Source organism: Anastrepha ludens, chromosome 3, assembly GCF_028408465.1.
Source record: "Anastrepha ludens isolate Willacy chromosome 3, idAnaLude1.1, whole genome shotgun sequence".
NCBI classification, from domain to species: Eukaryota; Metazoa; Arthropoda; class Insecta; order Diptera; family Tephritidae; genus Anastrepha; species Anastrepha ludens.
In genome coordinates, this window is record NC_071499.1 from 72,111,441 (window position 1) to 72,137,954 (window position 26,514).

General features: G+C 36.5%; 1 protein-coding gene across 1 annotated transcript in view; it reads left to right on the forward strand.

Annotated features, from left to right (window-relative positions):
- The first annotated feature begins 16,008 nt into the window (after positions 1-16,008).
- The window catches only part of LOC128858196 (dynein axonemal heavy chain 2), a 33,498-nt gene continuing 22,992 nt past the window's right edge, over positions 16,009-26,514 (forward strand). Inside the window, exons 1-6 of the mRNA XM_054094253.1 lie at positions 16,009-16,097; positions 16,172-16,882; positions 16,948-17,707; positions 20,136-21,225; positions 25,353-25,523; positions 25,641-26,151. Coding sequence (XP_053950228.1) covers positions 16,034-16,097; positions 16,172-16,882; positions 16,948-17,707; positions 20,136-21,225; positions 25,353-25,523; positions 25,641-26,151 — 3,307 coding nt within the window. The 5' untranslated portion in view covers positions 16,009-16,033. The remainder of the gene's footprint in view (positions 16,098-16,171; positions 16,883-16,947; positions 17,708-20,135; positions 21,226-25,352; positions 25,524-25,640; positions 26,152-26,514) is intronic.

The following is a 26,514-nucleotide window of genomic DNA, read 5'->3' on the forward strand; positions in this document are numbered from 1 at the left end:
ATGGGGGAATTTGGGGAAAAATGAAAAAATGAGATGAAGAAACTCTAAATATTTATCCAAAAAACCGTGGAAAGAAGTAATAATGAAATCCGTATTACATAAATATAAATAAAAATAATTAATTTTTATTACAAAAAAAAATTATAATTAGTGTACAGTGAAAATTCAATCCATAAGAATCAAATCAATTTTGCAACATTCATCGCTACTTCATAAGAATCGTGCTCGAAATTCTGTCATTACTATCAGCTACTATGTCAGATATGTCTAGCCCGTGTTTATACGCGTTATTAATGGCTTCTGTTGGTTTTTTCGTTGTAACAAAGTCTGTTATGAGCAACTGTTTTTGCTTTCTCGAGTTGTTTATACAAAGTGGCGCAAAATTAGTCATCCTATTGGAAAACTTATAATTTTTGCAAGTGGTGCCGTACGTCAGTCATATTTTATACTCGTGTCTAGTCAGCTGCAGTATACAAATAGACTATCACTGGAGCGCGTAAAAGTCAAAATACAGATTTCCTCTCAAAATATTTTTTTTATTCTGTTATTTATCCAAAAACAAATGTGATTGATTAATTTGCGCCGCCTTATACAAGACTTGTTATCCAGCAACACGCGACCTAAAAATTACATTGACATTTTAAGGCACAATCGGACTTGGTTAGTTCTAAAATGCACTTTTTGCATCGTTTTTGAATGAAAATATGCTGTATGCCAGCGTTGCCAATATGTGTTCCTTTATACCAGTTGCTTCATCTATTCTCCACATACTAACTCTTGGCACATGAAGAAATGGAGCTCCATCTTTCCCCTTTAACAACTGTCAGGGGGATGCCGGTGACCGGTTAGAAAGTCTCTGAAGGTAATCCCGATTAATGTCACAAATGAGCAAACCTTTAATCATTTAATCATGGATTTATATGGTTTTAGTAGCAAAATTAATAAAATTTTCATACAAAATTATTAAAGTTTAAGAAGAATCGAGTAAATTGTCAGAACTTGCCAATAACTCCATTTGCTATATGAAACGCATTAAACATTCATATAAACATTCAAATTTGGTATTGTTGATAATGTTTCTTCTCATTCTTTCGTTGCCTCTTCTAGTAACCCACAGGGCAGTATTTGATTACTATTCATCATCTTTATTAACGATATTAATATGATATTAACGAAGTATCTTTTATATACAGATGATTTAAAATGTTTAAATCAATTTCAAATCTTTCCGACTAATGTAAACTCCAGTCAGATCTCAATAATGTCGTGGCTTGGTGTTATAAAAATCGTCTTCATCTAATTTCCGGAAATGTTTCAAAGTTTAGGTAGCTACATATTTGCTACCTCATATTTAATTAAGGTATCGCGTCTTACTATTGTGAATAAAGTTTTGGATCTGGATTAATTTTTTATTCGTAATTCCTATTTATGATTATTAGTTATTATATTTCTGATTTATAATAATTTATAATGTAAATTATATAATTTCCTAGTCATATTCTACACTTGCCTTTTTCCGGCGCTTTTTTCAGAGTTTATTGATCCATACACTATTAAGCTAGTATTTGCCTCGCTTGAACGATCTAAGCTAGGTTATGCTGTCTTTACATAAATAGACTTGAATGAATTGAAAAGAATTTTCTTCGTTTTGCTCTCAGATCGCTTACATTTCTTGATCCTTCGCATGTTGCAAGATGTGCCTTAATGAATTTTGAAGTCTTTACAAAATAGAAGAATCATTCTTTCTCTTTGCTTTAGCTTTGATATTGTCTGTGGTGTAATTGACTGTCCTCTTCTTTTAAAGCGTATTTATTTTTACATTCCACAAAAACCTGCCGAGCGAGTGAGAATGGTTCATACCTCTTTGGTTTCTGATTTTTCTTCCTTTAAACAAACTTTGAAATTGTCAGTGAATGAACTATATAGATAAGTATGAGCTATTATCGTTAAGTTTTTTTATTGTATTCTGCAAGAAATTCTGTATTTCTAGATTTAGTAATAATAAGTAAATGAATAAATAAATAAACATCTTATTGAAGTTTAACAGTTAAATAAGTTAATCAGCTGAATTTTAAACAATTTACCTTTCTTTTATTTTACACGTTTCTTTCATCAAAGTCATATAGGTATTTAAATATACAAAACAAAAAAAATTACAATACCCTTCTTTGAAAATTAGAAAACCTCAATGAATTTTAAGTACGCATTAACGAAGTTTAATAAGGATTTATATTAGTTCAGCATTAAAGAAGACTTCGTTGATTACAAAATTTTCCGCTAGCTAAGTGTTTTCACTCGAACATCATAAACAGCAAAGATTTAAACAAACAAGAATACTTATTCAAAGTGTCCGTACTAACCATTAATTTCAAAAATATTTTCCCGATTATTTTGTGAATTTATGTACATACTATTCAACTTTTTTTCTCATCAGAGAACGCAGTGTTGGAAAAATGCCCTCTTCGAGCAAGCGCAACAACTACTTTCATACCAAAAATAGGAAAAAAGTACTACTCACTGGCCAAGACAGAGAAGATTATTGACAATGAAGTCAAGATCTACCACTTGGCGAATACCACATCTGCATTCAAATCTATATGCAAACAGGGCAGGAAGTTTTACGGACTCGGTGGTATATCACCTGTCTACAGAGGTCCAGAAAGTCATTTAATAACAGTTTTATTTATTTAGTTTCTTATTAATTTATTTAATTTCATAAGATTTTTGTTCTTGCTTAAGCCTTTAAAGTTCAAAGTTTAAACTTTGGCTTATTGTACATTTGTAGTGCAATCACAAGAAAGACTTAATGCCAACATTTTCATTTAAATGTTGTAGTTAAATGTAAAAGTTGCGAATACCTATTTCACATATGTACCTATGTATTTCAAAAAACTTAAGAGAATGTTCCATGCAAATTCCGAGGCAGATAAAAATTGCATTGAAATATATTATAAATAAAAGCGAATATTATAATTAGTTGCTGTAGGTGTAACGGCTGGATTGGTGATGGCTATTTTAAACGACGACTGTTTACTCATTGACTTTTACTGACGTTTAGGTCGATCAAATCTTAACTCATGCCCTCAACAGTGCTTTTGGCTGTGTCTTTCAAGGCGATCTTTTTTTTTTTTGCTATTTGTAAGGACGTGTGTTTTTTTGGAACAAGGCTTGACCTTAAGCTCGTTTTTGAGTATGCTTCGTGTGTTTCGATCCGATGTCTTTAGTTCTTTGATTGCGCTAAAGCCATTTTTTCATTTCCGAACTATATCCGGCGATGTTATCGTTTTCTTAGGCATATAAGGTTTAATGAATTCGCGTTCACCTCAATCGAACCACTGACGCGATAATTTTCTAATTTTCTACCGAACATATCGGTCGAAGCATTAAAAATATCGTATTCGATATTTTTTCTGTGATCCTCTTTTTGGAAAAGGCGATGACATATCTTGTGCATATAAGTAAATTCATGATCGTTAAAACGCAGAAGCGATGTGACTATTCGACTAGACCATTTCTACAGATTAATTGTTTGAACATACTTTGATCTGGAATATCTTATTGATACCACATATCACTAGCATCAATATATTCTGTCCAAAAATAATCATCTGAGAGTGAACTCCACACCACACAGTCCCTTTTTGTGGATGAAATGGATCGTTTGTCGGTTTTCTGTTGGCTTAACAAAACCATTAAGCCAAAAAGGCGCTTCGTCACTGATTGTTGCGAGTAGCTATCCAGAATTTCGTGTGATTTGAATACTTTACAAACACTGCTCGTTCGTATTCTTCACCATAGTGAAAATACGAGTATACGGCTGAAATTATCATCTCAATTTTTATTGAATATTCACCGGTGACCGCCGTAGCCAAATGGGTTGGTGCGTGACTATCATTCGGAAGTGGACAGGTTCGAATGTCCGTGCAAGAAACACCAAATGATAGAACAATTTTTTTTAAGAGCGGTTGACCCTCGGCAGGCAATGGCACACCTCCGAGTATGCTATATTTCGCCATTCGGATTCAGCTTAAAGCTGTAGGTCCCTTCATTTGAGGAACAACATCAAGTGCCAATTATATACATACATATAAAGATCATGTTCTTATTATATTTTGATGGTTTGGCAACTCTGTCATTCGAAATCAGACTTAATTTGACCTTTTCAAGGCTTCAATATTTTCATTGCTTCAATTTCTCGTATGCCACTCAACTTTCTCATCAAATCGGCAATCGGCCAAAAACAATGTTGAACGACACGACCACCATCGCAAAATCATTCCTTCAACTCCTTTTTATTTATAATATATTTTTTTGTTTTGCGCAACTATCGGCACAGTCTACCTGTCCGCATCTGGATGCTCATGTACCGCCTGCAAAACGCTTTGATACCGCTCAACCTCATCATTACCCATTGCCAATGCTTTGGTGCCTGACTGACGACAAGCGCTGGTGGTTTCCCCAGCAACAGACTCCTTGCAGACAGCAATCGAGGGTGTGACAGGCTGCAGCAGCAACACAACAACATCAATTCAAATACTGCAACAAGCACAACAACTGGCAGTATTTTTAGCGATTCTACGTAGCAACTACCACTATTGCAGCTTTTTCTTCATCTTTTCTGTTCATGTTGTTTGATCGTCAAGTGTTCTCTCTTTTGCTTACTCTCCGAAGACGCAATGTCGGCGCGCTGCTGCTGCAAACCTATGTTTAAATTTAAGAGGGTGCCAACACTCGAGTGAGCCGTGTGTGAATTACACCCTTTTGCACTGGTGTATTGCGCTTAATTATTGTAATTTATTATTTAATGTAATTCCCTTTGCTGTCGCTCTCTGTGTACTGATACATGCTGTCCTGTCGGCTGGTTGACTTGTTGGCCGGTTGGCTGGATGCCTGGTGATGAAATGTCGAAAATTTCCGCAAATTAAGAAAGCACAATTGAGGGATTTGCCATTGATCGATTGCTACTGCAGGCGAAAAGTATAAAATTATTGTAATTAACTTGTTGGCATGTTGCCACTGCAATGCTGCACTTTGTTGCGCTTGCCACCGATGAGATGCCCAATTCGCAGAGCAAGTAACCAAACATGGGCATGGCTAGACGAAGTATTGCGGGAGTGTGAAATTGTGCCGGTGGATAAAGGCGCGACGGTGGGCTTTTCTGTTTGTTTGCATTGCGGCATCGTTTGATAAGCATCGATTAAAGGTGGCGAACATAATTTGAATTTAGAATATCCCGCACTGTGAATGGGACGTTAATAGTAACGGGTGTTTTTTTAGCTGCATGAGTACTATCGATATCGTTAACTGTGGTTTGACAGCTAAGAATTGCAACCTGGCAAGTCATTATGAATCGATTAACGCCAGAACAATGCTTCCAAATGATGGAAATGAACTATGAAAAAAAATAAATAAATGTGTTCGCGAAGTGTTGAAGAAGCCGCCGAAATTTCGATTTGTATTTAGATTCATTGGAAAAGTAGTCAAATATTGGGTAAAACGAAGATTTGGGGCTTTATTGTGAAAAAACGGTACAAAATATTTTATTTGAAGTATTGGCCATCGCTAGCTACAACTTTCGCCCATCTTTCGGGCAATTTCCGGATGCCGTTTCTCCAAAATTCTGGCCGCTGCTTGGCTATCTATGACTCAACCTATATTTTGGTAGCCTCGTACGAGGAGAACCGCTGGTCCGCCAAATCGAGACTCATATTCCGGAACAAATGATAATCGGAGGGAGCTATGTCTGGACTATACGGCGGGTGGGGTAACACTTCCCAGCCAAGCGTTCCAAGGTATTGGGAGGTTGAATTAGTTTTAAGGGTTTTTTTCGAAGATTTGGGGTTTTATTGTGAAAAAACGGTACAAAATATTTTATTTGAAGTATTGGCCATCGCTAGCTACAACTTTCGCCCATCTTTCGGGCAATTTCCGGATGCCGTTTCTCCAAAATTCTGGCCGCTGCTTGGCTATCCATGACTCAACCCATATTTTGGTAGCCTCGTACGAGGAGAACCGCTAGTCCGCCAAATCGATACTCATATTCCGGAACAAATGATAATCGGAGGGAGCTATGTCTGGACTATACGGCGGGTGGGGTAACACTTCCCAGCCAAGCGTTCCAAAGTATTTTTTGACAGGTTGAGCAACATGCGGCCGAGCGTTGTCATGTTGCAAAATAACCTTGTCGTGCCTTTTTACCGTTTCCGACCGTTTTTCTTTCAATGCCCGGCAATAAATATTTTTTAATTTAATATATAAAAATGTCTTTTATACTACAACAAAACCATGTAGTTTAACGTTTCAAACTTTGTAAAATGCTAAAAAATGGACTCAAGAAATTTTTTTTTTAAATCAATGAAAATATTCAACCACTTTAAATTTGGGCAGTGTAATATCAAAATTGAATGGGATACAAAACTGCATACCTGGGATTTCTAAAAATAAAAATAAAAATTAAAAAATTGTTACTATTTATTTAAAATTAAATGAATTACAAGATTACATGAATTATAAATATATAGTCAAAGCTCTGCAATGTATCGTACTGCTATTATTTTGATTTGATATTTACAGTGGCAAATAAGTTTATATTATTATACTAGAAAACCCGGCCCCCTTCGCTGGGCACACTAAAATAGAATAGATATGGTTTAGAACAGAACATATATGATTTTCATATTATTTATTTCTTTATTCTTTATTCAAGCGCTTTGGCATAAACAATATTTTTTGTTTTTCTATTTGTTTTTGAGTAAATATAAAATATAAATTGAAAATCAGGAAAAAAGAAGATTGTTTTTAAATTTCAAATCATCGCATATGAATAAACAATCGTCTTTTTTCCTGATCATCCTTGAGTTTTTCGTTTCAATTTATATGTTTTATTAAGCATTGGAGCTTTTTTAACCATTATCCATTTATATTTTTCAAAAAAAAAAAACGAAAAAAAAATTTTTTTTCCACGAACACATAATTTCATTCGGATTTCACATTAAATTCTCAAATTTCGTAAGAAATTATTCACTGTTCCGAAATCCACTCCAAAAAAATTCACAAACAATTTTTACATGTTGCACTTACGTTTTTTCCTTATGGCATCCAAATCAGAAAGAAATATTGACACATTGTAACTCACACTGTCAATTTGACAGTTCAGTTCCGCCCCAAGCGTTAAAAAAGTAAGCGACATTATGGCTGGTTCAAAAGAACGCTGTAGCCGTTGCCACTGCTCCGAATTACAACCAAACTTTACGAAACCCATTTTCAATACTTACTTAACAATGTGCGTAAGTTTGGTTTAATTCGGTGCAAAGACACAGCGGGTCCACGTTTTGGCATATATTTCGAGACCCTAGTCATCAATAGGTATGAAAATTACCCCGTATTAAAGCACTTATCAACAGCTTTCATTTGATACCCATATTGTACAAACACATTCTAGGGTCCACGTTTTGGTTTCTATCTCGAGACCCTAGTCACGGAGCGGATGGAAATGCTCTGAACTAAAGCATTCACCAACAGCTTCCATTTGATACCCATATTGTACATACACAACCAAAGGTTACCCGGGTCCACGTTTTGACCTATATCTCGAGACCCTAGTCACGGAGCGGCATGAAAAATACTCTGTACTAAAGCATTCACCAACAGCTTCTATTTGATATCCATATTGTACAAACACATTCTAGGGTCCACGTTTTGACCTATACCTCGAGCCCTATTTCCAAAATAAAATATAATCCATGTTACTCGTGGATGATGTAGCTTTCGAATGGTGAAAGAATTTTTAAAATCGGTCCAGTAGTTTTTGAGCCTATTCATTACAAACAAACAAACAAACAAACGAAGTTTTCCTCTTTATAATAATAGTATAGATAATAATTAAAAAAAACGGATGTAGGGTATTTCTACCTGAAACACATATGATCCATGAGCGTAGAGGGACATTTTTGCTTCTGCACGTTCATGAAACACATGTGGTTTATATACCCCCTGACGCACATATGGCTCAGGAACGTATCAGTGCTTATCAGGCGCACGTTTCCTGAACCATATGTGGCTCAGCGGACAGGGAACGTGTTAATTATGTGAGATTTACTAATATAGAACGTGAAAATAGCGTTTTATTTCGCTGTAAAACTAATAATTAAAAAAAACAGATGTAGGGTATTTCTACCTGAAACGCATATGGTCCATGAGCGTAGAGGGACATTTTTGCTTCTGCACGTTCATGAAACACATGTGGTTTATATACCCCCTGACGCACATATGGCTCAGGAACGTATCAGTGCTTATCAGGCGCACGTTTCCTGAACCATATGTGGCTCAGCAGACAGGGAACGTGTTAATTATGTGGGAATTACTAATATAGAACGTGAAAATAGCGTTTTATTTCGCTGTAAAATTGTATGTGCATATAATTACATGGAATTCAGTACATACATAGATACATATGTACATACGTCCGAAATGAAATAATGCGAGCGATTCGTAAATACATATGTACATACATACGTCACCATACGATGTAATTCAACATTAATGAGGTGTGGTGAGATTATCGCTTAACGCTGTTGCTGCATTCGGTTGACAGCGAACAAACACACAAACAGCTTTTTTTGGAAAAAGAGCTGCTTTTGTTTAAACAATTTTGGTTAAATAACAAATATATCAATTTTTTTTTTGATGCAGAACGAAAGTAAATATTTCAAAGTTAAACTCTAAGAAAGTTTCATTTTAATTGGTTGATTCGTTTATGATTTATGGCCGTGAAAACAAAAAAATTATGTTTTTTTGCCACATTTTGACCGATTGCCACGGCCCCTTTATATATTTCTTCACATTATATAGATATAAACCTTCCTCTTCAATCAATCTATCTTTAAAAAAAACCGCATCAAAATCCGTTGCGTAGTTTTAAAGATTTAAGCGTTTACGGGGACATAGGGACAGAAAAAGCGACTTTGTTTTATAATATGTAGTGATAGGGCGGGTACGATATTTGAAGACAACTCGAGAGTAAAACGAATTATCCTTTATAAATTTGAAAATCTTATTTTACTACTTCAAAGTAATCTTTCAATGAAAAGTTATCCAAAAGCAAATTTTTTTTTTTTTTTTTTAGGTATATATTTACTAACGGCCATGACTTTGGCTGTATTGGAAACATTATTTTATGTCATTAGTACTTGAGAATTATTTCACTCGCAATCAAACGCAGCCTGGAAGTCGACCACTTTTTCGGGTAGCACAGGCCATATAAAACAATATTTCTGCAAAAATGCGGCCAATGTTGGTTCCGAGCTGGTGTATTGGCTTCCGATTATCGGTGTAGACTACTAACTTCGCGCATCTTCACAGAAAATAGGATTTTTTAAGAGCTATAGGAAAGTTAATAAAAAAAACAGGTAAAATTCAGAAAAATGTGTGAAATTTTTATTTAAATCGATAGTACAGTCCATATAATTTAATGTTTGAAGATTATTTCATGCAAATGTTGACCGCGACTGCGCTTCAAATGGCCCATCCGCTTAGTCTAATTTTGGCATACTCTTTCCAATGTTTCGGCCGGTATCTCACATATAAATGCTTTAATGTTGTCTTTCACCGCGTTAATTGAAGCAGGCTTGTCTGAATAGACATGAGCTTTAACATAGCCCCACAAAAAATAATCTAAAGGCGTTATATCGCACGATCTGAGTGGCCAATTGACAGATCCCGAACGTGAAATAAAATGTCCACCGAACTCGCCTCTCAACAAGTCCATTGTAATGCGTGTTGTGTGGCATGTGGCACCGTCTTGCTGAAACCACATGTCATGCAAGTCAAGCTCTGGCATTTTGTGCAAAAAAAAGTTCGATATCATTTCACGGTAGCGCTCACCATTCACAGTTGCGTTAAGATTCGCAACATCTTTGAAGAAGTACGGTCCAATGATACCTCCAGCCCATAAACCGAACCAAACTGTGACCTTTTCTGGATACATTGGTAGCTCTTGCAATTCTCCTGGCTGATCTTCACTCCAAAATCGACAATTCTGCTTATTTACGTACCCATTGATCCAAAAATGAGCTTCGTCGCTGAACACAATTTTTCGACTTCAAACTTTCTTAACAGAACACGAAGTATTTATAATAAAATTCAATTATTTGCAAGCGTTGTTCGTTTGTGAGACGATTCATGGTTAAATTATAGACCAAACTGAAGACGTTTGACAGTGAAACAAAACACGAAACGTGCGTCAGCTGTTTAAACAACTGTTTAAAAAGATAATAGTTAAAAAATCACCCTTTAGTACAACCATGAAAATTGTTAACGAATTCTAAAGAAAAAGATATGTAGTTTAATATGCTACATAAATTTTTTATATAAATCGCGGTGATACATAACCTCAAACGTGAATAATGAATACATCAGAGTAATAATGACTCGAATTGCATGTAAAATCGCTTGCATATAAAATTCCATGAACGAATTAACTAAAGTCACACGACAGTAGTCCCATCAACTTGCCTTAAACGGATAGCAGCAGTAGAGCTAAAGCAATACGAGTAATGTACCTTGTTTGTGCTTTTCGTCTCCAGAATATCAAAATCTGTAAACAGAGATGAACAGTTTAACCACTTGGCGTGCTTTAACGAGTCTGACTCGTGATGAAAATTTTAGCCCAATCATGAATGAATACATAGATCGTCGGGCCAAACGTGAATATCACGAGCCGAGGTCACGTACAGATAGTCGGATCAAACATAAACAGCATGAGCCTTGGGCGTAATTGAATATTAGTTTCGATCTGTACACCACTAGAGTTAGTCACGAGTCTCATAATTGCTGTGACATCATCTCGCGCATCAGTCTGATCTTGATTTTGCTTCAACCGACATTTGCTCTTAACACCGGGCACAGAATTAGAGCGAGTTTTTTGTCTCCCGACAATCCTTTTGCCACGATTTGCCATCATTTCCAAAACTATTGGCTAAATGTTACCAATCTTTACTACTGCTTTTAACAAATATTACGCTTGGAATGAAAAATTACAGGAATATAGCAAGCCATTTGTAGTAGAAATCTTCAAGTTTCGGTCTTTAAATTTTTATAGCAACAAAATGGCAAAATTAGCAATAAAATGGCAAAGCAAGCAAGTGAATACTTGCAAGTCAACTACTGCAATTTACCCAGTCGAATGGCAATATATCGTAACTCACGACTTCGGCAGGTTTCAATATTCATAATTTTTCACCAGAAGAGCTTTGCAACCACTGAAAAATTCCAATCCAATTGATAAACTCTCTTTATATCAAGGGCTACTTTGAACTAAGGAGGTAAGTGAGCAATTATGCGCTCTATCGATGAACAAAAAACGTACTTTATAAGCCCCTCATCAAGTCCTTATTGCTTAGCACAGAAGCTTAAACGAAGACAACATTGATAAGAAGGTCCTTAAAGATACAGACTCTAAACCCCTGCAAAGCATCTATCCGATGAAAAGAAGGTTCCCTATTTCTGTCCGGTATATGATTCTACATATTTATGGATTTTGCTAATCAAAAGGTGTCATAATTTTTATGAAGCGCAAAGACAGCGTTGGCCATCAAATGCCGAAAAATTGAACGTTATTAACGAGTTAAGGGTAGTATGATTTTCAATAAATTTTTTTTGCTAGTCAATTGCTTTATTTAAAAAAAATAAAAGCATAGCATTAAAACATTATGTTTCGACTTGACTTTTGCAAAATTTCAAAAAAAAAAAAAATTATAATTGTAAAAGTTATCGCTGTTTGTGTGGAGCTCATTTTTCCAGAAGTCCCTTGCGGTGATCATCACATGTCCTTGGAAATTCATCTAAAATCAATCGGACAAGAGAAATTAGTTTTATTAATAGCTAATCTTGCGCCTGATCGAAGCTTTTTTTCAAAATTAAACATATCGCGGCCTGAGGAAATATTTTTCTGATTTTTTAGACAAAAACCGACAATTAATTGTTTAAAAAAAATCGAAATTTTTAAAAAAAGTGCTTCGATCAGGCACGAGTTTTTTATATTTCTCAAAATCAGCAAAAATTTTATTGAAATCCACCAGTTCAAGAAACATAGTTTTGAGAAAAACTCAGTGAAAGTTTTGCTATCGATTTATTTAGAGTTATACGAATTATTTAATTACTTACACTGTGTCATATACCTATTCCTGGGCCATATAATAGTTCTTCAGCCCTCATAGCAGCTTCCAAAATATCGATTTGCTGTGGCCTACGTAGCATTCTACATACATTCTCGGTGTTATCGTTAGCGCGCTTATCTGCCACTTTCATACGTGCAGCATTCAGCTACTTAATCTCGAACTTTCCGGAGCGCCTGAGCGCATTTTTTTTAATTGTTAAATAACTCGTATTTGCCGGATTCACTTTTCACAATATTTTTGAGATAAAACAAATCAAATTTTTTGAAAATTCTGACTACCTCTAACCCCTTATATTATGTAATATTAAGTGAAAAGTTCTCAACGTTTTGCGTCAAATGTCTTGAGTGAATCATATCTCACGATGTATGGAATGTTGTATTAGCTCACTCTATACTTGTAGGTAATTTAAAGGTTGTTGCATTAAATTTCAAAAAGGTTTTGGACAGTTTCCTATTTGATGATGCATCGTTCCCACATGAAAATGAGCGGAAGAGAAAATTGTACACATTCTTCAGTACCACCACGCCCAAGGTAAAAAATCTGGTTAAACGGCCAACTATATTTGTACAGTTTATTCTCCCCATTCAGTAGCGAAAGCGACAGCAAAGAGGTGATTCCAGCAATTGAGTACTGGTAGGCCAACTATCGAAATATTGACAAAATTATAGAAATCGTCAAGCAGAATCTACATATACTCCATTGATTACTGCATAAGAATAATTCTAACCACGTACATTTCCTTGTCGAAATAAGACGAACAAATGTTTAGAGCTTTTTACTTCACCTAATATGTAAATCGCGCATAAAGTCTTTGTTAAGTGTTTTAACTGAATTTCTCCTTCAATTCGTGGAGCATTCTTTCTTACACAAATGAAGGAACCCTCAATTTACTGCCACTTCTGAATGGCACGTTGTTTTTATGAGAAATTTTATCGAGGCAACAGCAGCCTTTCATAAGAATGAACGAAGACATTCACGGCAGTCGGTGCTACATTACCGGAACGACCCGGATTTATCTCCGACCAAGGACTGTCACTCTAGCAGCATTCCCCGTACATTTACGAGAAATGTTCGTGCCGCTACAACAACAACATGAATGTTTTTTGGCATTACAGCAATAATAACAGGAAACACTTTTTTTCACTACATATTTAGTCCTGCCACAAATTCTGTTACAAATGTATACGGCGAGAACAAATTCGCAGAAAAAAGTACCGTTATTTTTGATTTTGTCCTTTGCATTGTCTAATCATAAATTATACTCATTGCAGTGATTGCATTACAAAAGTCTGGTAAAAGTGTAAGTCAGACTTTCGAATTGCTGAAAAAACTTAATATTTTCGATAACATGGTTTACCGAACGATCAATCGTTTTTCCCAAACGTCTGAAGTGGCAGGCAGAAAACGAAGTGGTAGTCCTCGAGTGGTTCGAACCAGTATAGGCATAAAAGTCGTTCAAGAAAGAATTCGCTGAAATCCCCTTAGAAAGCAGAAAATCATGTCCAGGGAAATGAATGTATCGACCAGATTTATGTTAAGACTAATCAGAGATGATCTCCACATGAACTCCTTCCGTCATTCAACTGGTCATGTTTTGATAAAGCGCTTGAAGAAAAGTAGGCTCGAAAGATGCAAGCAGCTTCTTCGGTGGCACGCGGCCAACAGCCCTGAAAATATTATTTTCACAGATGAGAAAATTTTCACTTTTGAACACATTTTTAATAAACAAAATTACAAAATCTATGCTAAAACTTTTTTAGACGCAAAAAATGTTGTTCCAAGGGTTTAAGGGGGCCACCAATCAGCTTCCGTGATGGTGGGGAGCGTCTTGTAAAGGCGTTAGATCTCTTCATATCTGCGAAAAAGTGGCTAAGACCGGGGCAAAAGTGTACCAGGAGGATGTCTTAGAAGGTGTGGTGAAGCAGTTGAATAGTGCTCTCTTCAATGGAAGCGTTGGATCTTCCAGGAAGATTCAGCTCCACCTCGTGATGCAAAAACCACCCAGTAGTGGCTAAAAACAGTATTCCTGTGTTCATAGCCGTAGACGGTTGGACTTCTAAAATTCCAGATCTGAATCCATTGGACTACAGTTTGTGGTCAGAATTGGAGAACATGAAGTCTTCGACAGCCTCACAGAAATTTGGAGAGTCTCGAACAATCTTTAGTTGGAGCAGCGACGTCGATATGCATAGAAACCGTGAGTGCTACAATGCTGCATTACCTAATCGTTTGAAGGTTTGTGTAAAAGCAAATGGTGATCATTTCGAATGAAAATTAAACATTTTTTTTATATTTACTTAATAAAAAAGTCTTATAATTTCATCTCTATAACAGACTTAACTTATAACAGAACTTATGTAAGAACTGAGTATGTATGTATGTACATCTCGTTCCATTAATCCGCTCTCAGTGAAATTTGACAGAATTGGTGTGTGTGTGACGTCTCTTTTGTGTATTTATTCGTCTCACTTGGCTCAGCGTTGCTTTTGTAATTTATTCTTTTTCTTCTAACGTTCTTATTCTCATTATCACATTTTTCTCATGCAACTACACCAGTGTGACGTCACTATAATCCTTCATTTTTCTGTAATTTGATGTTTGATGTAAGCAGTGGTTTACGAGCTACTCAAAAGAAACTATTTGGTACCTTCAGGCCCCCTCATTTGTAGGACAAAATTAACGTGGAGTAGAACCTCGCTTAATCTCACCTAACGTGCGTGTAAGCGAAATTATAAGTATATTTTTTAATTTATTCATTATTTTCCATAAGAAACCCTTTTGACCCTTATTGGATTATGTGACAATATCCTTCTCAACCTTCAAACTGCGTAGTGTAGCATTGGCACTTCAGCCAGCACGAAATTGGTTAATAGTCTGACATGTAACGCTACAAAAAGAATTTAGGCAGAATGTGATGTCAAGAATCGGCCAAAGAAAAACGTCTCTATGTTAGTTGCTTTGATCGCAAGCCACGGCCTCCTGGATCGATATGTTCAAAATTAAACATACCTCATTTCGACTATTGCAGATGCATCGAGAATGCGGAGGAGCAAGAGTATGTCAGACATCTTCCTTATCAGTATTCTGCGTGGTATGCCAGAAGGTTTAGATACTTTGGCTCATCGTTCTTGAATGATACCGATGACCTTAGGGACATACGTGTCAGCCCGATCAATGGGTTTGCATTTAAAACAAAATGGTTTAACGAGGAGTAGCAGATAAAGTGCTACTGTGGTATCATAATGGAGCGACAATGGTCTAAGTGAGTTAGCTTAAAGACCGACTGCCACTTCTACTTAACTTACTTTCGTGGATTATGAAACGAAGATTTCGGAACATTTAAAAAATAAAAATACACCAAAGAAGAACCAAATACATTTTTACAAACAGAAAAACTTACGATAAAACATTGATAACAGTTTTTAAACAATGGCAAGCAGTTTATAAAATTTAGTTATGAATTCAAAAATAAAACATATTTTCAAATAAAGTTGAATAGATGAAAATAATTATTTTGAAATTTTGTTTAGAAATTCAAAATCAAAGCAAAAACTATATCAGCTGTGTGTGTTGCTCTTGGAAACAGAATTTACAATGTTTATTTACCATATATTGTTTACAAACAAATTACCCTCAAATAGCGCTGCTAAGCAACCTGAATAAACAAACTCTCCTTTCGATTTGACAATAGCAACATAACTTTGCTTTAACAACAAAATCATGGCCTCATGGAAACTGTTGCATATGTGCCAGATAACTTTCAAAAATTTTCACATATCTAAATGAACTTTTGAGGCGAACAGACGTTACTTACAATCAACAAAATGTCCACGAAAGACAAATCTGCGAATAAGGATATGGACAAAGGTGCCGCAGGAGATGCACTTAGCATGTCCAGTAGTTCCTCGATGGATGAACAAGGTATTTTGCAATTTGCGGAACGTTCACCAATTTTATGTTTTTCACACGCCATCCAATTATTTTATTCGATACAGAGGCTGCCGATAAAAAGAAAAAGGACCTACTGCCAACTGCGCCCGTCATCCCAGTGCCAGAATATAGCGAAGAGGACCTGAATAAGCTCGTCATGTATGTGAAACGCATGACAATGCTGTTCGGTTTGGATCATCGCGATTGGACTGAGGAAACGCTCAATGGCATCAAACGTTGGTTTATGGAGGTGAATCACCCGCTAATGACGATCTTCTACGATCGCAATGTAATTAGTGTGTGTTTGGGATTTCCGCTGGCACCGGTGGCCGATATTAATTACTATGTGCGCAAGCCTAACCAAATCTTCACTGTAGATGGTTTCCACGATGAGATTTATTTTGGTTCCTTGCAAGAGGACGTTGACGGCTGTTTGTTGAAGATTATGCAATATGTATATCAGCCAATATTTCGGAATTATAAAGACTGGAACGACAATATTAAGAGTCGCTTTTGTAGAGCAATGGATAAATTTCTCTGCTACCTCACCAGCTTGCATTACAAAATGGCGGGTTTGACAGTTTTGTATGTGCCTTATGTGGTGAAGCAAGTCTCACGTCCAGGCGTGCAACATGATCGCGAGTTCGTCAAAAATCTGGAATCGATTGTGGTTTATTGGACGACACAGATACGCACATTATTGAATGATAAGACACTTGTGGCTCAGCATGATTTCGTAGTGCCACCGGAGGAGTACGAGTTTTGGCTGTATCGATGTGAGCAAATGAAAACGTTTTACACTCATTTGTATATATAATTTTTTTGTATTTTTTATCTGCAGTTGAAGTACTTCAAGGGTTGGACAATCAGCTACAACACGAAGACGTACAACAAATCATTCAAGTGCTACGTATTTCTCATTCTGTTTATATTAAACAAGTGGATGAGCTTATTCAAGAATGCCACAATGAAATGGAAGAAGCTAAATCAAATATTAAATATCTCTATTTGCTCATAGAGCCTTGCTCACTTATTGACAAAGCCGAATCACCTGCTGCCGTACCGGCACTAATACCACGCATTGTAAATATCATTCGCTATATTTGGTTGAACTCTGAATTCTACCAGCGTCGCGATCTCATTACTGACCTTTTTCGGAATCTCAGCAATCAGATTGTTAAGTTTTGTCTCGATCAAGTCAATGTTGATCTGGTGTTGCAAGGCAATTCACGTTTTGGCATACGTATGGCAAATATGGCAATCGATTGTTGTCTGTCATATAAAGCCATTTATGAGTTAATGTCCAAGAAGCATGCTGCGCGAGAACCCGCAATTGGTTGGGATTTAGAAAACGCTATGATCTTCAATCATGTCGACGCCTTTATTGAACGTCTCAATGATCTAATTGACATCTGTGAATCGATGATTGTGTTTGGACGTTTGGATGAAACCGAGGCAATACCAAAACCAACGTTTGGCGGAACGAACGGCGAGGAGTTTGAAAGAACTGCGGAAGGTGTTGAGAAGCAGTTTAAGATATTACTGGATGCTTTGGAACACGATTCCAAAGAGCTAATATTGAATGTCAACAAAAATGAGTGGTAAGTGAAAACCGAACTCATATGAGATAAAAATGTATTTACACCACACTATAGACGAAGGTTGATATAGGTAGGTATATGAAAGTGATTAAAGCTGGGATAAGCAGCATATGTATATATTTATATTATATAATATATATTATTGTTGCGCACACCCGTTCCACAAATGAAGGGCCCTACAGTTTCAAGCCGATTCCGAACGGCAGATATTTTTATGAAGAGCTTTTTCATGGCAGAAATACACTCGGAGGTTTGCCATTGCCTACCGAGGGGCGACCGCTATTAGAAAAATGTTTTTCTTAATTTTGGTGTTTCACCGAGATTCGAACCAACGTTCTCTCGGTGAATTCCGAGTGGTAATCACGCACCAACCCATTCGGCTACGGCAGCATACCTAGGACCAAAAATAAAGATCTATACTGAGATCATAGTGAGAGATAGATTATTTCTTCCTTCGTTCTGAACTAAGCTGAGTGCCTGATGAATCTAATCAAGCATTTTAAAGTGACACCGTGGGCAGAAAAGGTGTCTCCAAATACCGTAGCCTGCTTTCGCACCGTACTATACAGTTGCATAGTAAATGAGGAATAGTTTATTTTCAACAATGTTCTATTAGGGTGGCATATATATATATAATTGGCTCGTACACCCTTTTTGGGTGTTTGGCCGAGCTCCTCCTCCTATTTGTGGCGTGCGTCTCGATGTTGTTCCACAAATAGAGTTCAGCCGTTATTAGGAAAAACCTTTCCATCATTCATGTGTTTCATGCCCATAGAAGGTTTCCAAAGCAGGGGCCTACCAAATGGTAGTGACGTACAAACCTATTCGGTTACGATGATCGCCGGCTTTTGTACAATACCTTTTAGTTACATAAAAGATGAAGAATAGTTTTCTTTAAACATTCCATATTAGCACTGCAACAACAGAGTAGTTAACCTTCTCAGAGAGTACACGCTTCGTGCACAATTTCAGCTTACAAGTCGTACATTGATTCCATCACTCACCAGCTTGTCTATATAGAATTCTCTAAGAAACAGTTTACCAATGAATTATTTTCCAGAAAGATAAACTTGGATAACCAAGAACCTTATAGGCTTATTTGGCTGACAGTTTTCTAAGACCTGCTTTATAAATGGTGTGGAGCATGTTCTGTTTAGCCATCTTGAGTGGTCTCGCGCAAGCTTAGAACTAATCTTAAATCTAAATAAGTCTGCGATCTAAATAAGTTTGAAAAATCTCTAAAGAGGGGAGCTCCAAATAAAGCTAAGGAATAAAACATTTGCTCCTAATGGCCCAGTTCAGAGATGATCTATAATCTCAATTTCATTAGACTGGAATATACTGCAGTAATCAAGCAATAGGAATGAGAGACTTCAAGATGGAATTTACGAGAAGATACCATCTCCTATATAATTATCAAGTTTTGATCTGTTTGTATAAAGAGCTACGCTACCAGATGAAGTGTTTAAATTCCCCTCTACATTTCGCTGATTGACATTCTTGTGTAGCTTTCTGGAAACGAGATAAGAGTACAATGAGCTATGCTGCTCTGAAGAAAGGCAAACTTTTTGAATAAGCAAAGTGCTCGGAAGTTTCAGGTTTCCAAGGCAAAGTCTCTCTCAAAGAGAGGTACACGGGCTGTGTCAGGTCTATCGTCAAAAAAGATTTACAAAATAACATTAAAAGCCTCCCTTCACTTATCATATAATCTACAATCCCGCAAACCTTTGCACTTTGGTGAATAAATACCGTTTACTGTCTTACTCGAGTTATAAAGTTATTCCATACACGAGAATACACCTTATGACTGATGTATAGATCTAGTGGCAGATATCAGGATTTGGGACCCCGTTTAGATACATATGTATAACAAAGGAGGAGTTTTTGTATGTTAAAGTGCAATGAACAAAACAACCCAGGTCATTGTGTCGTCCTCAGAAGTTTCAGAGCAATGTATCTGAAAGACACAAATATTACTTCAAAACCTAGTCTGAACAGAAGATTTCATAACGAACGGTTCACAAAATTTCGTAAAAACATTTCATGCGATACTAAGGCATAAATAACTGACGCGTACACTTCTGTTATGTGTTTGACCGAGCTCCTCCTTCTGCGGCTTAGTGTTGTTTGACAAATAGAGGGGCCTACAGTTTTAAGCCGACTCCGAACGGCAAATGTTTTTTTATGAGAAGCTTTTTCATGGCAGAAATACATTTGGAGGTTTGCCATTGCCTACCGAGGGGCGACCGGTATTAGAAAAAACATTTTCTTTGTGATGTTCATGCACAGAGATTCGAACCTACGCACTTCCGAATCGTAGTCATACACCAACCCATTCGGCTATGGCGGCCGCCTTGCATTACCTTATTTTTTTATTTTTATTAAATAAAATTCTCAACACATTAATGTTTTTCTCACTTCCTGACAGGTATGAAGAGGTCTTAAAATATCGCCGCACTGTATTAAGCTTTGAAGAGACCATACAACGCCTCATGTCGAATGTTTTTCAACGTATCTGCAATATCGAGGAGGGTCTCGAGGTACTCAATGTAACACTCTTTTACTCCTATCGCGCCAGTATACGCAAAACTTACCTACGTCAAGTGAGTGATGTCTGGCTAATGTTCGACAAAGAAATGTCAGACACAACGAAAATGTTAATAGAACGTATAAAGGTGCACGAATCTTGGATCCCATATTATGTTTCCCGTGCCATTGGCTATCGCGTTAATCTCGAGCGTCTTCAATGGCTACGCGATCGACTCAACACTTCTGACTGGCTGCCGGTGGTGCCCGAGGCGAAAATTGTGCTCGAAAAATTTGAAAATCTCAAAAAGGACTTTACGAAAGAAATCCGAAAAGCATTCGATGAATGGGTAACAAATTGCAGTAGTAGCACCCTAGAAAATCGTTTGGAACGTACGCTGCTCGTGCGCAGCAAGGTAAAACGTGGCCTACTCGAATGTAATATGGATCGTACGGTGTTGAGCATATGTGAACAAGCGCGACATTTCGATAAGCTTGGCTTTCAAATACCAGCGCTAATTCGTAAAGTTTACGATCGCTACAACACATTACAATTTGTCTATAATAGTGTCGTTACGGTGTGTTTGGACTACAATCGCATACTGGCCGCTCTTTCGGAAGAAGAGAGAAATCTATTTCGTGCACTAATACATGCATGCGATCGGAAAATATCACCCGGCCTATTTAAGCTCACTTGGAGTGGTGAATTGAGCGATGCTTATATAGCGGACTGTGCAAAGCATACGAAGAAACTACAGGACTCATTGGACATTTACAAACGTGCCAATCGCCAAATTGCGAAGACATGTGAGAAAATCTGTGACACACCCTTGATAAAGATAGCTTTAAGCGGAGCGCTGGAATTGCCAGTATTCGAGTTAACACTGGAGTCTGCTATTCGTAAAGCGACGAACGCTATTATGGACCACTACGATACAATTGTGGATCTACTCTTTGCCGTATTCACTGAATTTCAACCGGTTTTAGATGAGGTGAGTACATGTTTTTTTTTTTTTGCAAATAAATCCTAGAGTTTTCTAAGTATTTATATATTGGGTTGGGGAATAAGTTCATAGCGTTTTTATATTTTCTTTTATTTTACGATGATTTGTTTGCTGTTTGACAAAGGATAAGTATTAATTCGATAGAACTCTTTCTGCCTTAAAAAACTATGTTAATTATATTTTTGAGATACATATTTAATTTTTTATTAGCTTTAAGGGTTAGAAATGAAATGCCCAGGAAGCAAAAATCAACATTATCGACTTCTTTGCTTTTCATCGAGGTCAAAATTTGCGACCGTTACATTTGCGACGTCTATGGAGAAGGTGTCATAGACGAGTCTACAGCATGAAAACAGTTTCCAAAGCTCAAAAATGGCGACTTTGACATCGATGACACGTCCCGCAGCGGAAGGCCTTCTGAATTCGATGAAGAACGTCTGAAGTCACTTTTGAGGGAAAACGGTCGTGAATAGACGGCAAAAATGAGCTGCGATCATAAAACGATTCTCAATCACCTTCATTCAATGGGATTTACCGAAAAATTTAGAGCCTGGGGGCCTCACAAACTCAACGAACAAAACAAAGAAAGTCGCCTTCAAAATGCTTCTCAACATCTCGCACGCCATCGAGCAACACGCGGTGATAAACAGCGCTTTTTGTACCAAATCGTCACGAGAGATGAGAAATGGTGCCTACACATCAATGTGAAGCAAAGAAAGGAGTGGGAGTGGGAAAAAAGATATGCCAAAGCCGATAGTCAAGTCGGGTCGTCATCTAAAGAAGATCATTATATGTTTTTGGTGGAAATAGGAGGGCATGGTCCACTGGAAAATGCTCAAACAGAATGCTACACTGCGTGAATGAGACTATTCGACTGAAAAAACCTGATCGACAGGGTCAAACCATACTACTTCACGACAACGCCAGGTCCCATTTTGCACAAGTCGTCAAAGCCGCACTCCAAAAGCTCGAATGGGATGTCCCTCAGCATTCGCCATATACTCCGGACCTTGCACCGACCGATTATCATCTTTTCCGCTCCCTGTCAAACCATATGATAACAAAGAGGTCCTTAAAAACTGGCTCAACAACTTCTTTAACACCAGACCAGGCGGTTTTGGCGGAACGGCATCAACAAATTGGTCGAGAGGTGGGAGAAGGTTGTAAACACCAACGGCAAATATATAATTGGTTAAATTATTGATATAATTGTTGTTTTTGTTTAAATAAAAGTCTTCGGTAAAAACGCTACGAACTTATTCCCCAACTTAATATGTTAATTATGTCTGAAATTTGCTTGTTGAATTATAATTTTTATTTATTATAATTTGAAATTATGATTTTTAAGAGAGTTAAATAATTGGATATTGTGCTTAAAAAGTATGATTTAGCTCAGAATCATATTTTTGTGTAAATGATGTGTTTTGTTTGAATTCAGCAGAGTTTGAATTCACATAGAAAAAAGATATTCATAAGAATCCTTGACTCAGAAGCAAGACTCATAGCGTATATGGACTTGCATATACCCAACAGCCGAAGTCTGCGTACAATGATTATTTTTAAAATATAGTCAGCAAAGAGAAAAGTCCGTACATTTTAAAGTTATCCTTTGATAAAGGCCAGTCAGGCCGCTGAAATTGTGTATGGTGTTTGTAGTGCCGATAGTGTGATACCTAATCCACCTATTCCGTTTAAGCTTTTTTTGATGTTAAACAAAATGTCCATAAAATCACAGAAATAATCGAAGTTGAGCGAACTCGTAGCATCGCCCAGGAGCTAAAAATTGACCATAAACAGTTTTAAGCCATCTGCGCAAACATTTTACGCAAAAATAATGGATTTCTTTCTCCCCAAACTAATATATTCTAAAATTTACCTTCTTCACGGCTGTTTTTAGGACCGATATGGTTCTATATCTCTTGAGGAGTATCTACATTTGTTATGCTATCTACAGGGTGGGCCATATAGCGTTTGCTTTTTGAACCACCTATTTTTTTGAGAATGGTAACACAAATGACATGTCGAATATGTTCATAATTTACTTAAAGGTCTGACATTTACGAAATGGGACGCTATACGATTGAACAAAATTGAGAAATATTGAAAACCTATTTCCAAAGTGGTGAGTCTTCTTCTTCTTTTCTGATTTTCACATCGGTGGCTATTTCAATAAGTAAAATTGTCGGATTTGGGGCTCAGAAAATCCACACGTTACTGTAGAAACCAAATGCATCCACAACGAGTCACTGTTTGGTGCGGTTTTTGGTCTGGCGGCATCATCGGGCCATTTTTTTCGAAAATGAGCGAGGAGCCGCGGTTACAGTAAATGGCGAGCGTTACCGTGACATGCTCAACGAGTTTTTGTTTCCAAAAATTGAAGACGATGACATGAACGACAATTGGTTTCAACAGGACGGTGCAACTTGTCACACTGCCAAAGTTACACTCGAACTTTTGGCTACCGTTTTTGAAAACCAATAATCGTTAAGGACAAATGCTATGCGAACCATCCAGAGACGATTGATGCTTTAAAACACGAAATCGAAGTTGCCATTCATGAAATTGGAGCCCAAACAATCGAAAATGTGCTTAAATATTGGGTTGATCGAATGGCCTACTGTAAAGCCAGTCGTGGCAGTCATTTGAACGATATTGTTTTTCATTCATAAATGGCAATGTTCAATCTTCAAAATTAAAAAAAAAAGTTTGAAAAAATATTGATAAGTTTTTTGTTTATAGCCGATTCAAAAAGCAAATTTTACATGGCCCACCCTATACTTATCTACACCTACAAGTGAGCGCGTTTTTATTGATTCCATGACTAGTCATCTGTGCTGCGAAATAGTTGCACTGCAAAAAAAAAAACCTTACGTTAAAAAAAGGCAATTATTACCTTCTTAATACTATGGCAGTATTTTATTCACAATAAATTTGAAGTACACAAAAAGCTCGTAAAAAAGAATCTGAAATACTTACACTTATACTGCGTTAAATAACTATTTCATTTGAAAATATTGGCAGGTATTGGCAATTCATTCATTTTCTACAATACGTAATTTCAATATTTTATGAACAACATAAGTCAGTTATTTCTCCAAGAAAAACTAAATAAATCCCAGCTTTGAACTTGAAAAAATTAAAAAAACTCAAAAAATGTTCATCAAAATTTCAAACTTTAAATCAGAATTTTTTAGAAAAATTTCGGATATACATTTTTATAGCCCATTGAATTTTGGTACAGTAAAGTAGGTATAATAAATAAGCTATAATACTTTTATAAAAATTATTTTTTTTAGTTGTTTTTGGTTTTTAGAGTCTTATGCGTTTGTTCAATGTAACGAATTGGTTTGAAGTCTTATGCGTTTGTTCAATATAACGATTGTTCGACACTTTTTTATATGAAAGAGAACACCCAAAGCATCGTCATCAAAAAAATTGTCAAATATCAATGCGAGTTTTGAGTGCCCGGAAATTTACGCTTCATATACCACAACTCAGTGGTCTATAAAACTGCGTCGATCGCCGTAACCGAATGGGTTGGTGCGGACTACCATTCGGGAGCATAGAAAAAAAGTTTTTATAGAAAAAGTTTTTTCTGATAGCGGTCAGCCCTCGGTGGGCAATGGCAAACCTCCGAGTGCGTTTATGTCATGAAAAAGCTACTTAAAAAACCATTTGCCGTCGGAGTCGGCTTAAAACTGTAGGTGTCTCCACATCAAGACGCACCCCACAAATATGAGGAGGAGCTCGGCAAAACACATAATAGAAATGTACGTAGAAGTGTTTTTTTTTTTTTGTTTTTTTTTTTTTATAAAACTGCATATCCAAAGTTTTCTATAAATATTCTGCTTAAAAATTTTCGAATATTTTGATTTTTTTTTGTTTAGTTTTACAAAGTTTGAAACTTAGATTTACATAGTTTTTTATGGAAATGACCTATATTTTCTTAAAAAAAAATTATTTTTGAATCTTATCAGTAAGTCCCTATGCTATAGTAATTTTAGCCAGTGGAGAATTTCATTTTTGTTTATTCGACCATTTTATTAGTGTATGCTTTTAAAACATTGTTATTCCATTTATCACATCCTGAACTTTCTTTTCGTTATTCTTCTAAGATGGAAACTGAGTGGTATGGATATGTCACCCAATTCGATAATATGCTGAATGCGGCACTATTGTGCAGTGCCCGCAACTCTTTGATAAACGTATACAATCTAGTATGCTCTCAAGGTGATATACTTCCATCGCCCATACTCATTGTAAAGGTCGATATTGTGGATGGCAAGGTAAAAGTTAACAAATGCTGTGCATACGTGAATACATACATACGAGTACATATGTGCTTAAACTTAATATATTTTTAATACCGCAATTATGTTCACTCATGCTTTCTTTTTGCTTAGATACATCTGTATCCACCCATTAAAGATATCATTAAACTCTTTTCGGAAATGTCCGAGCGCGTTAGCACAAGTTTGGCGATTTTCCCTAGGCTAACAGCGAAACTTAAATTGCCAAAAGAGTATCAACAACCATTGTTTTCCATAACTTTTGCAAATGATACGGAATCGAAAGAAATACAATCTTCACTGGAATATGAATCGAAATACAATGAAGAAGAGATCGAAACGTTTTTGAAAGGCTGGCGTTATTATCACGATGTCTGGGAGAAAACGGATGTTGAATTTACAAAGTCCATACTGGCAACGAATCAAAGCGCTCGTGTTTTCGAACAGAGTATTGAATATTATAGCGTTTTGGCTGATGAAATTGGTATTAAGGACTCCATAGTAAATGTGTACTTTATCTTGGTGAATCAGAACTTTCTTAAGAACACTGTAATGGACTATATAGAGAAATGGCAAATGTTGAATGTTAAATTGTTGCTACGACGTGCAACCACCAAAATAAATGGTAAGTGGTGTTCACTCATAAGATATGCACACATACATGTACATAGTGACGGTCAGTATAATATCAGCCCGAATTTGGAACATTTTTTATACGCATGAAAATGCATAACACCGTGAATAAAAAAAACTACCAGTCTAACGGTTAGACACGATAGAAGTGAAACCTTTCGTAAAACAAACTGAGAGAGAATGAGACGAAAGCAGCATTAGGAGCGGGATAATTATAGGTTCTTTATAACATTGCTATAAAGCTCATATTTTATTTTCTTCATTTTATTATTATTCATCCTCATTGTTTTCAATTTCAAAAAATGATACGAGTGGCTTATAATAGCTAAAATATGATACAAATGCTTTGGTTTCG